The 15893-nt window shown below is 37.9% G+C and overlaps 1 protein-coding gene across 4 annotated transcripts in view; it reads right to left on the bottom strand.

Annotated features, from left to right (window-relative positions):
• The window catches only part of EPSTI1 (epithelial stromal interaction 1), an 84985-nt gene that overhangs the window by 37110 nt on the left and 31982 nt on the right, over window positions 1-15893 (bottom strand). For 2 of the 4 annotated variants that reach the window (XM_051778749.1, XM_051778751.1), the window contains exons 8-10: window positions 13756-13839; window positions 10915-10988; window positions 8907-9001 (exon numbers count right to left, since the gene is read on the bottom strand). In XM_051778749.1, coding sequence (XP_051634709.1) covers window positions 8917-9001; window positions 10915-10988; window positions 13756-13839 — 243 coding nt within the window. In that variant the 3' untranslated portion in view covers window positions 8907-8916. Of the gene's footprint in view, window positions 1-3; window positions 2332-8906; window positions 9002-10914; window positions 10989-13755; window positions 13840-15893 lie in introns of those variants that run through there. The other 2 variants (XM_051778750.1, XM_051778752.1) reach the window with 2 other exon arrangements.

The following is a 15893-nucleotide window of genomic DNA, read 5'->3' as shown; positions in this document are numbered from 1 at the left end:
AATAAGAAGATCATCAGTGCAAATTATATTGAGATAACAACAATTAAAAAAAAAAGACCTTTCATTTACTGTTATATAGTAATAAAAAATCAGTTTTTATGCCACAGCATAAAGATACTGAGTTCGGTTGGTATAACTTGTAACTAGAAGAACCTATTTGAATTTGAAAATCTTTATCAAAGGTTTATTCTAACAGATAGATAGAAAACATGCCCAGCTATCAGTTCCTAACTCTTGGCAAACAAAGTCATTTTCCAGTCTACAGCCAGTTCATTTCATTGTAACTCCTTTAAAGAGATGTCATAACATCAGGGCAGGATATGTGTGTGGGGAGGTGGTAATTCTGAGATATTGAAAGCTTTCCAACAGGATAAGAACAACATTTTCCAGATATCCTGCTAACATCCATTTGTGGATGGATGTAACTTCTTATCATCTTCATTTCAGGCCATGGCTGTCAAAGACACTTCCTGGGCTACTGTTCATATAGATTTGTTTGTTCTGTTCAGAAAGATAGGAGAGGAAAAATTCAGATATTCTGCCATTAAAAAGGGCTGGAATAGTTAATGTCTGAAATAGTTTGCAGACAGCATTTCAAATAAGAGGTCAAAATGCTGGATAAGGGGAAGCACTTTGAAGACTGTGATCAAGTTTCATCTTTGAAGACAGGCAAAAGAAAGAAGACAAGCTTAATGGAAGACATTACCTGAGGTGACTTGCTACCACTGTTCCTGAATGTGAAAGTTACAGGTTAATAAAAAGTTCTTCTTTTGCTTTGGATAGAGAAACACAGCGACAGAATTTCAACTTGTCAGGGACAATGATGACTTCCACTTCCACTGAGCCTTTGTCAGCAGGTTCTAGGGTACCATACATCAAGTGCGGAGAAGTTGCAGGTTCACTACTTCAAAAAGGCTACCTGCAAGTCTTATTCTCATTAGTGTACAATACAAGGATCTGACTCAGCAAAGACGTTTCCTTTAAAATATATGTGTATGCATGTATATGTAGCCCACTCTGCAGACGTCCAGATATCTATCAAAGAAGGCTGGGTGAAGGAGTTCTTGGAGGGAAATGTAAATTTAATTTCCAAAGCAAAAGCTCAATGACACAGTCAAATACTGCTTGCAGTGCATTGTGACTATGTAGGTATGAAAAAGTCTTCCCAAGGAATTTTCCCAGTGTCAGACACCTAAAAAAAGGGTAAATAACAGAATATTGCCAAGATCTCCAGCATTTCTTATGAACATCAGCTAGCTAGTAGTATGAGAGATTTGAGTAATTCTTTGACACAAACAGAGCCAAGGGTAACTACAGAGTGTCCCAGAGGGGAAAGATTGCAACATCAGTGGTTCAAAAGAAAACTTCAGGTGATTCATTATAAAGACTCCATATTGCTAGGGTGATGGAAAAACATCATGGTATGCCTGCACACTGAACAAAACTTCTCCAGATACCTTTAACTTGGCCTAAGACATACTTGTAAATGCCACAGATACTTTTTCTTCTCTGTGTGGTTTATGTAACATGTATCGTAGAACCTGCTTTCACGTAAGAGATGTCTTGATCTTGCATCTGACTTTTGGAAAGCATTAAAATGTTGCCAACTGTCTCAGAAAGAGGGAGACTCAAACTAAATTCCATCAGACTAGAGGGACAAAGAAAAGCAAGAAACTAAAGTTAACCTAGGAGTAGTTTTCCTCATACATGTAACAGAAGTTACCAAGGTAGGTAAAGTGAAAAAAACAGTATATCATACCACAAAAGTTGTGGAGTGATCAAATAAACTTCAGTGTTATTTCAAGCTTTGTTTCTTTCAGGTGTTGTATTTTTCTACGAACATATTTAAAAGATCCTGCCTACAATGCATGCATTTCTTCTTGAGTGTCTGTTGTTGAATATAGCATTAAAACAATTTCACGAAATTGCCTTCCCAAAAGAAAACCCTCTATCTTCTTCTTTAGTTCCTCTCCGAGTTGTTTCTGTCTGGGTATAGAGCAGCAAGTAAACACAGATATTACTGCAGTTTCTGCAGCCACTAATTTCTGAGATCCCAAAGACTGGGATAATTATATTCTGCATGAGGCAAAACAATTTATGAAAAAAAAAGACATATTCTCATTAAAAATTAAATAGACTTTCATAATCAGCTGTTTCAAATATGCATGAATAATGACAGCTAGAAACCAGTCTCTGCAGATTGCTCATGAAGTGGGTGTGCAGCTGAAGTCAGTGTAAGAAAAAAATCACAGTGATAAAGAAGAGGTTTCTTGGAGCTTTTACGAAGTCATTTTACCTAGGCCAGATAAAAGTGAGTATTTCTCCAATACCCTGTAACAAGCAGGAGAAAATAGAATTTAAAATTATCTTTTACAGCAAGAACAAAAATCAAAGTCAACTTCTCAGGGATTAAGTCCACTGAAAAATAATGTTTTCCTTTTTCTTCCAACAGGTTTTAACATTTAATTATGTAAAGCCTTCATGAAGGAATTTCTATCTTTTTTTTAAATTTAATTCACAAAATGTCCTAATTATCTGCAAACATATTAATAACTCTTTGAACAATATATTAATGCAGCAAGCTGAAATGTGTTTTCTCAACAACAGCAAAACAAGACTTAAAAAAGTACATCCATCCATAATTCTTATACACTTCATATGTAAATATATTATTGGTATTGTAGATATTGGGAAAAACAACAAAGAATATAATATATTTTATAATATACTTTAGCTGTCCACAGTTTATAAAACCTAACAGAACTGTGGGATGCAAAAAATGGTCATTTCTTCCCCTCTGGGGAATTGTCTTCATCTACTCATTGTCATTCTTTAGTGATTTAATTTTAATAACAATTACAATTTTAAAAATTGAAAAGACAACTCAGGGGAGGCCAACAATATTATTTCGATACCATCTTCAGAATACAACCCTGCTGCAAAAATACTAATGTAACTGTTGAAGCAGTAAATGAGGAAGACAGTCACAGAAGAATATTTAGATTTGTGGAAGAAGGGTTGAAAGCAAGGGACTTTTGAAAGTTTGATTATTTTAAATTCCTTTTTATAAAATGCTAGCTCAAAAAAAAAAAAAAACCCACAAAAAGTCAGAGCCATCTTCTAAGGCAAGAACTTGAACTTGCAAGGTACCTGAACTTGCTTCCAAAGTCTCCAAGCCTAGAAGTAAAGGCTCTGCAGAAATCTTTCTATTGTAGCTGGTAATTAAAGTAGGAGAGCCCTTTCAGAAAAGAACAGGTGTAGTGAGCCCTATGAAAAGGGCATTTGAAAACAGAGGGCCTGATTTCTCTGGTTCTTTAATGGTGTTTACTGACAGCCTCCACTGACATGAATCTCCCTTTTTGCTCATGAGAAATAGCACGAAGAACACAGCCCATGACAGTCATTCTCTTTCACTTAAGACTAATGTAGAGTCACTTTCTGCAGTTCCAGCCACATTCCTCAGGTTTATCCATGTACAGTACATGATGCAGAGAACATGGTTGTATTAAGGTTTTAGCCTAAATATCAAGGCACTCCCAGAAGATGCCTTCCATGCCATCAGCAATTCTTCTGACCTGCAATATACATTCTGTGGTTCTTTAGAAAAAAACATTTCAGATTAGATATGTGCCATTCCATAGCCCCAAACACGGAGTTGGAAAGCATTTATTTTAAGATCCCCTCTCATACTGCTTCAAAATTAAGTTACCTAAGCTGTCATAATGAAATGTCAAATACATAGCTAAATTAATACGGGCATTGGTACTAAAAAGAACAAACAAATTCATTATTCTTAACTTTTTCCTCCTTCATTCCAAGTAATTTGACTTATGGATAAAAGAAAAAAATGCATTAGTACAGTACAATGTACAGTACAATCACACATTTATGCAAGGAATTATGGTTATACAGTTGAGTGGCACTTCGTGGATTATTTGAAGACCTTTCTGGCCTTTTGAAACTCCACTTAAAATAACAAGTAAGCAGTTCTGCAAGATTCCAGTTCTAGCAAGAAACATATCTTTGATTTGAACTCAATATGAATAGCAGAGTGTATTGACGTATCTTGTTTTTACTGGGGAAAAAAATAACAATCTAGGAGTGTTTCAAATATCTTCAGATACCTCAGTCATTTCTTGACCTCACACAATTTGAAAGAGTGAGAAGTTTCTTCTGTTCCTTCCCAGGCTGCCACTATTCTCTTTTAGGATGACATTTCCAAAGGAAAGAAAGATTGAGCTCAAAGTCAAGGCAGGCAGAATGCATCTGCATATGATGTTTGACAGCCTTGACAGAGGTAAGTCATTAAACTGGGATACAGCATGCCTGGACCTACTCATCTAACGTTCCTATATTGATGCTGATACTTCTGCTAAGTAGTTTCCATATTTTCTGTCATCTTTCTGCCAGGAAAACAAGCATATTACTTTCACTAAAAAGAAAAATACAAACTAACAAGAAAACAACCAGTTTTAGGAAAAAAATAATCTTTTCAACTCATATTGTACATAAACTAACCAAGTTAAAGCTATATTAATGAATCACATTCTTCATTAAAACAAATGTAAGCACTGTGGATTGCATTCTGGAACCTTCTTGTATAAACATTCTATTCTCAATATTTCCATATTAAGTAAAACCTTTTTCTTTGTGCCGGGAAACCAGTATTTTCAGTGCAACTTGATCCTTCTGAAAGTTCATTAAAGGCTGATTGTTTATGGAAACCTGTGGCATGTATGCTGCTCTTGTGACTTCAGGGGCCTTTGAGCTATGGATCTTTTCACTGTGCAACAGTAAACTTCATGACATACTCCTTCTTCAACTGGTAGTAAATAGCAAACCAAGTGCTGGTTAATGCTCCAAAAAGACTTTCCCGTGGGTCATGCTACAAGAACTAAACCAAGTGCAAACCCACAAACCATGTTTATTTAAAATAGTTTTATCCATAAATCATTTTTCCTCAAAACAGATTTATCCAACATCTATCGACTTCCTGTTCTGCACATGGGAAAGGAAGAGAATGGGGTTTCCTGTCCCACTGCACCTGTGTTTTCAGGGCATAGTTGCTTCCCACAGCAAATATCTAGAATTATGCATCCACTGAAAGAGCAGAGTCAGCATCCAAGGGAGCATTTCTCATTCTTATGCATGACACCGGGTGTAATGGAGACATGAAACAGGAAGATGTAATATGTCATCTTGCTTTCTGGATTCTGGTTTTCCTATAGCTCAGAGAGTTTCAGCAAGACAAATAGTATTTCCCTAAAGAAGAGCAGACTCATAAATTTCATATGTTCACCATGTGACCTCTTCCCATTAACAGAAGAGATGAAAGGGTACTTGACAGTGTTCCATTTCCATGCAAAAAATAAACAAGGGCTCTGTTACAGGCTTGCCACGTATTAGCACTTGGCCTCTGCAAATCTCTCTGTACTTCAATACGGGCAATCCTCACGAGTATTGAATATAAAAATGTGCAACTGTTTTAAAGTTATTCTTTTGTAACAATTTTACTATTTAAATAAAACTCATAATCTGTGCCATTACAGTAAACAGATACTGACTCAGTTATAAGTTCCAGCTGAGTAACAACTAAGTTAGGAAGAAGTTCTTTACTGTGAGGATGGAGAGGTACAGGAATCCAGAGGCACAGGTTGCCCAGAGAAGGGGATGACCCATCCCTGGCAATGTTCCAGGCCAGGTTGGATGGGGCTTTAAGCAATGTGGTCTAGGGAGATGTCCCTGTCTGTGGCAGGGGTAGGTGGAATTAGATAATCTTTAAGGTCTGTTTCAACACAAACCATTTGATGATTCTATGATATGGTCTTATTTATTAAGCTTTGATGTTGAAAGGACAACCATTATTTTTTACCCTCCTATCCTGAGAGGTTTATCCTTATGTCAGAGACAATGGCAGTGGAAAGGACATCAAAACTTTCTCAATAGCATGCAACAAGACTCAGAGTTCTCTCAAGGCTGCAGTAGCTCACAGGTAGAAGTGGAACTTCATTAAGTTGTTTTCCCATTAAAACTAGGAAACCTCATAATGACATAGAAGGTGTTTTGGCATTTATAACCAAAAAGGCAGAAAAGATTACTTTCATGAATATCCTTCTCGAAATAACAGTTTATAAATATTCCTAATAAACCACAAAACGTCTGGAAGGCAATTGAATTAATGAAAACTCATTTCCTATTGATTAGGGGACATTAGGAGCTGGGCTCCTCCCTCATGCTGAGACATACACTACATATTCATCTTCCTCATCTTTTCTCTATGTCTCTTGTGATATCCATGTCCCCAGGAAACCAGGCAGAGCTGCAGCTGCTCAGGAGCTGTGTCCTCACTGATCAGCCAGAGGGCTGCAGCTGAAGGAGTGCCCACCACCTCTCAGAGTGGGGCACTTTTTGGGGTCTCTCCTATGCCAGTCATTGCTTTCACAAACACACAGAAATTTAATTATCTTTGAGACTTATAATCTCTTTCAAATTTGGCTAAGATTGGCCATCAGCTTGAAAACCTTATTACATGCAGACAGACAGCATTATCATACAAACTTCATTTCCTTAGGAAACCAGGCCAATAGAAATAACAGTGAAAAATACAGCAGGTACATCAACAACAGAGCACAATGTTCAGTTTCTGTTAAGTGTGAAGCTGTTGTGACTTTAAAGAGTTCAAACAGGAAAAAAAAAGAGGGAAAGAGAACAAATATTTTCTCTTCAGTGTCACTACAGACAGAGCAGGTTCAAAAATTACCTGCAGGTCTCTACTTTGTGAACCTTTCTAATTTCTTTTAATCTTAGTATATAGTCTGACCTGCTTCAGTTAGCTCCCTTGAAATGTAAAATGCCAGGCTGCAGACTACATGGCTTGTAAGCCCCACCTGGAGTTCAGTTCTTTTTCTTTAAAATCCCTGGGGAAAGGAGAAGAATCTCATTATAAAGACACTGAGGTTGCTGCCTCCAGCCTATCTTTTGAGAGATGTTTTTCTTTCTTGTACTAGTTACTAATGCTCATTTTTAATTCCTTTCCATTATGACATATTCTTTCATTGTTTAATCTTTCCCTCCTCTGTTAAGTCTTCAAATCTCACATCACAACATAAAGGAAAAATGGATCTAGCATTACTCAACAGAAGACAGGCTCCTTGGAAACCATTAAGTAAACAACAGAGTAGGAAATTAATCATTTCTACACATGGGGTTTTATTGCGTTTTTGTTGATGCATTCTTTGAATATATACATTTAACATCCTCGCCCACTCCCCCACAGATTGGCTGCATACATCACAGAGGCATCTGTTGTTAAAACTGTGCCTGGGCTGAGTACACTCATTTGGTGGTAGCAACATCTGCCCTGTCAAAGAGGACGTGCACCCGGTTACAGGTAAAACCCTGCTGCTACCTCTGCAGGCAATGGCAAGGTTTCCAGTGGCAATGGCAGGTGCTCTGATGGAGATGCTTGAGACTAGATATTGGGAATCTCAGCTATGTCACACATTTCCTTTTGAGTTTATCAAGGAACAGTATACAAATGAGGATAAAAGAGATAAAGTGCCCTTGTTGCTTTTGTTAACCAGGAACCATTCAGCAAACTTCACCTTTTGCTCTTTACGAGGTATCAGTTGGCTCTGTCCTACCCAAAGTCTAATTCTGCTATCTGTAGACATGCCGTCCTTCAGCAGATGACTCAGGCCTGCCATACACAGTGCTGTCTTACTCACAGGCTTTAACTAGCCTGGACATCTGTAGTTTGGCTTCCAGCAACTTCTGGACTGCCTGGCACATGATCCAGACCTTACCAGTAAAGCTTCTAATCACCTGGTTTGCCAAGCATCTGCTCACAGACCTCATGGGAGGCTAAACTGGCAGGTCCTGTCTCCTCTCACAAGACCAAGAGGACCAGTCCAAGGTTCCTGAGCCCTCTGCTGTGGTCTAGGGCTTGTTCAAAGCTTGTAGGGATGAAGACAGTTCCAGCACATGGAAAACTCCAGCAGTAACAATATCTGCTTTTCAACTAAGCCTTGACTTTGTAGATGCTTGAACCCAAGTCTTCCTGGCATTCATTGGCCAACATATGCATCCTCACCAGATAGTCCAACAAATCCAATTCAAGCTTTTAGTTTATCAGCTAAACACCTTCCTCTACACTGGCCAATTCATTAAATTCTCTTAGACTCGCATCATTTTGCTGCTCAGTCTTCCTAACTCTTCCATTTCTGCACTAGGGTCCTTTTATCCATGGAAGTTCAACCTGACAGAAATTTCCATGATGGGAATACACATAATTTTATTTTTTTGTTTATACTGAAGAGTGCAATTCTAAACAACAGTCAAATTAATGCCTCATTAGGACAGTTGAAAAATGAATGGATGTTTAATAGATTACAGTCAAGACTGCTTTTCTTCAGAGAATCCTTAAAAATACTGATTTTAAACCAGTTGTTGTTGAGCCTTCTTTGTCATAATTTTATATGGGTAAAAAATGAACAGCTATACATGGGAATAACTATATATATATACATATATGGGATTTTTCACTCCAATTTCAGTATCATATTAAAATATTTACAGCATATCCAAACATCTTTCATTTTAAGATTTTCAAAAAATTCCTAACAATTCACCATCCTTGTTCTGAACTTAAGGAAGTACTTTGGATGTTGTTCCTTGCAGTGAGTATCTTGCATGTAAAGCCACTGAATTCTACTACAAGAGCAACTGTTTCTCCCTCCTCCTATTTGAACAGCTTATATATAGACAGGATTCCTTCTTAAAAGCTATTGAGGACAGCCATCCAGGACTGTAAGTTCTGTGAGGCAGGTTAAACACACCCAGACACACAATAGTGTCTGGAGAAAAAGTCAACTCATTACTTCCAAGTTCTCCACCCAAAAACTTACCCTTGTGTCATTAATGAGGTAGTCCAGTATATCCAGTTTGGTAGCTCTTATCAGCTCTTATCTTCTGGAGTCGGTCCAAGAAAGCGTTATTTACCCTTAAAGTACAATAAAAAAATGAATAATGACTGAAGGTAATTGAGAAATTCAAAAACTGTTGAAATTTAATATTTTGTGAGTGGTTTTCCCTCCCCCTCCATTCAGTGCCTATCTTCCTATATTTTTCAAACCTGTGCTGCATAACCATGGACAAGAACAAGATCGAGTGGATTTAATTTTCAGTTCTCTAGGTGCATCCTTATCCTGTGGTCAGTCTGTTGTGATTAAAAGGTACATCTTGGCTGCTGTGAAAAATTCTCCATAGAAAGATGACCTGCATAACACCACTCACCTTATCAGGGAGATTACCTGTTTTGACAATTCATCTTAGAAAATCATTCAGCCTTCAGCACACAAGAAAAGTTTCTAGAAGTACTGATTTCCTAATGCAAATGAAAAAACAACCTAAGCTTGTAACTAATAGAGACAATTTACGCAGCTGACAACTTTCCCTACTATCCAGCTCTGGAATCAACTCTAGCATATTCTTCTAGCATCCACTGCTCTATCAACATGGAAAGCGTGAACAAATACAAACATAGTTTTCCTCAATATGTTTTAAGTATTTTCAAATTGGGATTGTTCAGCCTGGAGAAGAGAATGCTCCAGGGTGACCTTATAGCAACCTTTCAGTACCTGAAAGTGGCTACAAGAGAACTGGAGAGGAACTTTTTACAAGGACATGTTGTAATAGGATAAGTGGTAATGGCTGTATACTCAAAGGTGGATTTAGATTGGCTATTAGGAAGAAATTCTTTACTTTGAGGGTGGTGAGGCACTGGAACAGGTAGCCCAGAGAAGCTGTGTATGCCCCATCCCAGGAAATGATCAAGGCCAGGATGAATGGGGCTTGGAGCAACCTGGTCTAGCGGAAGGTGTCCCTGCCCATGACAGGGAGGTTGGAACTCAATGATCTTTAGGGTGCCTTTCAACACAAATAATTCTATGATTCTTTTGAAAACTGTTTCATTTTTCCCCCTATTAATGCTTAGGAATGACATACATGCTTAGACATGACTGTTGTTTTAATGTTTTATAATACCATTGGTAAGAAAAATATAAAATGCAAGATACTGTGTTATTTCTACATAGGGACATGAGATGGAGTGAATCGAAAATCCTTCATTAGCTTCTATGGGTAATTATCTCAATGTCTTTGCTAGAGAAAAAAAAGAAATGAAAGCAGTATGGAGAGTGGTTGCCTACAGAAGTATTTTTTTAATATTTCCATAATGGTATAAAAAAATGGTGGATTTATTTTTGAACCTGAGAATTGTTTTCTTTTTCCAGCAGAAAATGAAGCTGAGAATAAAGCTGTGCTTCAGGATAACGGAAAGTCAATTAAGTGACTGAAGCGGAAGATGAGAACAACTGAGCACGGAGAGGTCACAGCAGTGAGGCACAGCCTGAGGTGTGAAGAAATGCTGATGCAGAAGGCCTTGCTGCACTGCAAGAGCAGTGTCTATCTGTATGGATATCAAATCCCATGTTTAGCTCTGTCAGTTAACCTTAGTGACAGTCAACCACAATGGACTAAGTAATCCACTGTAGAAGAAAGTAAAATTATGTAGATTTTATATCTATCTTACTGATAGATAGATAGATAGCTAAACGTGTGTCCCAGCTGAAGCTACCGTACTAGTAGTTAATACTGTACTAATAGTTTCTACCCTATCCCGTATCCTATGCTGATAGGATAAAGAAAATTAAAAAGGCACTCTGGGTCATCCTGTGTTACTGTGAGCAGTTGTAATGATAGATATTAGTGCCTCATTTGAAAGCAAAGCTAAACCAGAGACGAGATACAGGATCCTCTTTGCAATCGTCTTCTAAAGTATGAGTGCCTGCAATTTTGAGACCCTTTCCAGGTGGGAATTCAATTAGAGTGTACTCTGCATTTTTTGCACTGTACCTCCTCTGTTCATTTTGATGTGCTCTTGTCCTGGCTTCCTCTTCCTGCTTTTGTTTAAATTCCATTAATTCAGCCTGGGAATGATAAAAGTGAAAACCAAACAAATAAACAAACAAACTAACTTACTTTTAATTAACATGCTGCAAACCCTACTAATTCCACATGATATTAACCTCAGTTAGAGCCACATGTCATTCCCAGAACATCTCTCAGCAGCATTTTATTTATGTGACAGCACTATGTCAAAAATTGAGTTCATTTTTCTATTTAGCATGTGGGTGATCTTTGTTTGTGCCTTAAAAAGTGGGAAGTTACAGGATTCAGACATTTACAGTCTGAATTTAAGGGGGTATGCCAGACACCAGTCTGCTTCCCCTTGCCCCAACCCAGAGGTTTGAATTTCCCTGTGGGTCCAAGGGGGAAGACAGCCAAAGTAATCTAGCAGGAGCAGACAGAGCTGTCATGGCAATAGGGTAAGAAGGAGACATGCCCTTTTCCCTCCTGCCTCTAAAGAGCACAAGGAAAAGATGAGATATGGGGTATGTGGCGTGGTGTGTTACCTCCAGCTCCCTGGGGCTCCTACCAGGGTGAGGAGGGCAAATGATACTTTTTGGTGTGGTGGAAGCATATGCAAGCTCCCAGCATTGCAGCAGACTAACCATCCTTATGTAATGTTAAGGTATATGAACAGTGTCAAATGGAATTCTTTTCAAAGGAGAGTTTGCTTATGCAATTTTAGCCAGAACTGTGAAGGAAACACAGTTTGCATGACTCTGGTCTGCATATTTGCTTGTTTGTGTAGCTCTTGCTCCTTGCAAGGCACCCAAGAATTGAAGGTGCAGACTTTTCCGCAGAAAAAATTTGGCTTGCAGGGCAAATGTGAAGGGATAGGAACAGACCCATCTTTCATATTTTCCATAGCAACTGTGAGGCAGTAGGAATAGAAACTAAAATAAAATTATTCGTTTAGATAAAAGCTTCAATAACTGAATGGAACTACAAGTCTTTTTTTTTCTTTAAATCAATTTAAGTGGAACATTAAATAGTAATTATTCAATACATGTACGAAGAAAATCAATAACTGAGAATGTGTTGTGTATCAATATTTGTCTAGCCCTAAAAGAAGAAACAGGATTAAGAAATAAAAAAGCCAACCCTAATTTTCACTGTTTTAAATAACTATTCAACCTGAAAATTAAAACTCAGTATCTGACTTTCCAGTATGCCGACTCCTCTCTTGGAGTAATGTTCTGAAATATATTGTGTGTATATGATGCAAAATGTACTGAAAATTTCTAAATCAAGTAATACATACTAAAACCTATTGTGAACTAAAAAGGGAACTGACAATGCCTACACATTTTATAGCTACACTGTGCCAGGAGGTACACACAAGACAAAATTCACGATTACTTTAATAAATATTGGTTTGTAGTAGAAACGAGCCAACATATATCTGAGGGACAATTATTGGTGTTTTTGAAATATATATTATTTACTGTAGGTTTGTAAGTAGTGCATTACTTCGCTTGATAGGTTGCAGCAACTGTGAAGGCAAGGAGACCTTGGAACCATGTAGCAAACAAGTCCAGCCTTAAAAGCAGCCAACACCTTCTTAGTAATCTGTGGAAATTAGTAAAGAGTCTACAGTTCTACACAAGTCCCTTAAAAAAACCCTCATCAATTAGGGGCAAGCTAATCTACATCTGTAGCTATTTTCTCTTTGGAAGAATTAATGTACAGAATACAACAGCTACCAGTCTTACACTCATCAGGACTGATTTTAAAAAATTTTACTCTTTATAGTTCCTGGGAATAAGCATACACCTGATGGGATAGCAATTAAGAACCTCCCTTTTGCTCCACCTTTTGTTTCCGGTATCACAGTGTTACAATAACATGAAATGAGGACACATCCCCAACATGTAAAGAAAAATATCCACGAGAGGGGATCAGTCACTTCTCCAGCTCTAGTAGAAATTCACTGCATGGAATTTGTTGTGCTAAGATTCTGTGACCGGGGAAGTACTTTAACATGAATTTGGATACTAGTAACAGTAGAGGCACAGCAAGAGGCTCAGTATTTGCTCATATGTTTTCCAATGATTCGCTAATACAATTTTCAAATGTTGCCCTCCCCGCACTTTCGAAGTCAGACCTGGAGCCAAGACAGATAACTTGGCACGCTGCCATCGCCTTTGGTAGATGAACTTCATGTGGTTATGGTACCCAGATCTATAACAGAGGGACTACAGTGTTCAGACACATTTCAGGCAATGCATGACACATATGCAGAAGATGGAGTTCAAAGTTGCAGTTACGGCATGCCTGCTTTTTAGACAATTCAAAACTCTTCATTTAGGTGATTAGTAAGGGAACAGAGAAGCATACTATAATTAACAGCAAATCTGAACGTTTCCATGTCCCCATTTGAGAAAGCAGGGCACAGGGGTGCCAATTCTGTAGAAACAGACTATTCAGACTGAGATCATCATGAATATCTCAGTAAGACAACTTCTGCTTGAGAGAGAGTAAACTGGTTTCCTTAGCCTATGAAATCAGGTGCCATGGTGAAAAAACACTCTGCACAATTGTTCATATGGAGAGGCAAACAGGAGCTTCTTATCCAGATGCAAACAGCCTTGAACCCAGAAGATAATTGCCCCGTCCCTGTTCAAATTTTGCAACTCGACTCGTCTCTCTCACAATGTTTGAAAACAGTGACTGAATGACTTTTGCTGAAGAAAAGCTCTGTGCATAGACTACAGGTAATCAATGTATTTAATTGGTTTCACAGCATGCAAAAAAGTTACACTATGCAAACTGTTAATGTATAAATACCTTCCTTCGTTGTTCTTGCTTCATTTCCTCTAATCTTCTGTTATCATCCTCTCGAAGAGCTTGCTTATAAGCATGGCTTCTTGTCTATTTTTCAGCAGAAAATAAAAATATATTGGTGTGGGGAAGGGGAGGCCAAACTCCAGAACCTTATTCCCAATTTGTTATATGGGTAATTAACAAATACAAATCGTTGAATGATTCTAGTTACTCAAGAAAAAGATTAGTCTCAAAACTAGAATTTAAACAAGAAGTGTTTAAAAGCCTCTCTGTGATTCAGCTTGGCTGAACGTCCACCTATACATCACAACAAAGTATCCACAGCACATATCCCAGCGACAAACATAATCTGAGCAGTCACAAAACACAATTAGGATATATGATAGTGAGATGGGGTATTCTGGGAAGAAAAAAAGTACTGGAAATATTACCAAGATAAAAAAGCAGAACAGAGGCCTGGTAACAGAGGGAAAAGCAGGATTATTTGTGGAGGAAAGACAACAGAAACTGAGAGATCAAATCTGCTCTATTATTTGTGGGGCAGTCAAGACACCTGAAAATCTGAACTACACATCACAAATAGTATATTCAGCTGTGCAGTACATTTTCATTATAGTAACTAGCCCTGGTCTTTCACAAGTTTTATTTGTTAGCAAAAAGCCATTAGGATCTTATAGGATCTTCAGGATATTATACACTGGAACTTGTACTGAAAAGTCTTTGAGCAGGGACATAGTGTAGCACACTTAATAATGAGACAGTATAATTTAATACAAAAATCATGCAGGTCTGACTTCAGTGAGGAATTTGTGGCAGGTCTACACAATGTTCTCAAAACTTGATATATGCATGCAGAATGACACCATTAAAACAACAGGCACATAATTTGCTAAAAAGACTGAATAGAGAAAGCAATTATTAATAGCTCAATTTTGAGCTGGGAGAAGTTGTTACATGTGTCCAGGGAGACTCATTCTGGGTCCGATATTATTCATTACTCTCCATAATGGCTTGGAGAATTGTGTGGAGAGTATGTTAATCAAGTTGGAAGACAATAAAAATCTACACAGGATTGGTCACACTTTGAAAGACAGGATTAAAATTAATTATGAGCTTGATTAAATAAGCAGGCCAAAAAAGTCATCAATGACAGAGTCACTCCAAAGAAGTCAAATTTGTTCGCAGACATCAAGTAACATTTGGCCTTGATAGTCGAACTAGGTGTGCTGAATTAATATCACTACCAAAGAAATGATGTGAGGGAAAAACTTTGACCATTATTACATTGTCCCAAACTGGTGTTAGAGGATGAATTTTAAATTTTATAACTCACATATATGTACATATATGCCCCCTTTTAACATGCATATCAGCCATGTCCTAAGCTTATCACACTTCACTACTTCAAATGCATTGTTCCTGAATCTTTTAATTACTCCAGACAAAGGACACGTTCAAGATAACATCTAAATTAGAGTCCTAGCTTTCCCACTGGTTTAGAATCTTGATACTATGCCAAGATTATTTAGATAACAGCTCATTGGTTATGTGCTTCACATTCCTCACACAGAGCTCAGATGGTGTGAGTATGCCTATAGACCATACCTCATCCAGGTTGCTTGGGAGAACTGCTAACTGCATTGCTGCATTACAAGCAAGTGATTATTTGATTCAGAAAACTATAGAAATGCTGCTATGCAACCGACAGGTATAACATCATCTCGTATTAAAGAACAGTACTGATGAATGATGTATTTTACCTGCTTGGACACTAGTGAAGCAGAAGATTAACTATGGTATTTAATTTGGCATAATTTATTAAGAAACCTGTCAAAACCTGGACTGAGAAAGCCACACATATGTAGGTAAAGTAGAAGGCCAAGGCTAAAAGAAGTATCTGAACATCTGAAAGAATTCAGTTTTCCTTCAGACATCCACCCACTTCTCTATGGATATGAAGACCACACCAAAAGGCTGAAATCCAAGTCAGTCCTGGGGATATGAGCTCACTTGTGTTCGCAGTTCAATGCTCACTCCATACAAAGGCTGCAGAGCGGGGTCTTCCCTACCAAAGAACAAGCTCCCCACTGCTTGGAGTGTTGGATGCTTCAAGAGGGAGGCAGAAGTAGTTTCAAGACATC

The sequence above is a fragment of the Manacus candei genome, unplaced genomic scaffold, assembly GCF_025592945.1.
Source record: "Manacus candei isolate 608988 ecotype Guabito, Panama unplaced genomic scaffold, ASM2559294v1 h1tg000014l, whole genome shotgun sequence".
Classification (NCBI taxonomy): Eukaryota; Metazoa; Chordata; class Aves; order Passeriformes; family Pipridae; genus Manacus; species Manacus candei.
Note: the sequence above shows the minus strand (reverse complement) of the source record. Positions and strands in the feature narration are given on the sequence as shown.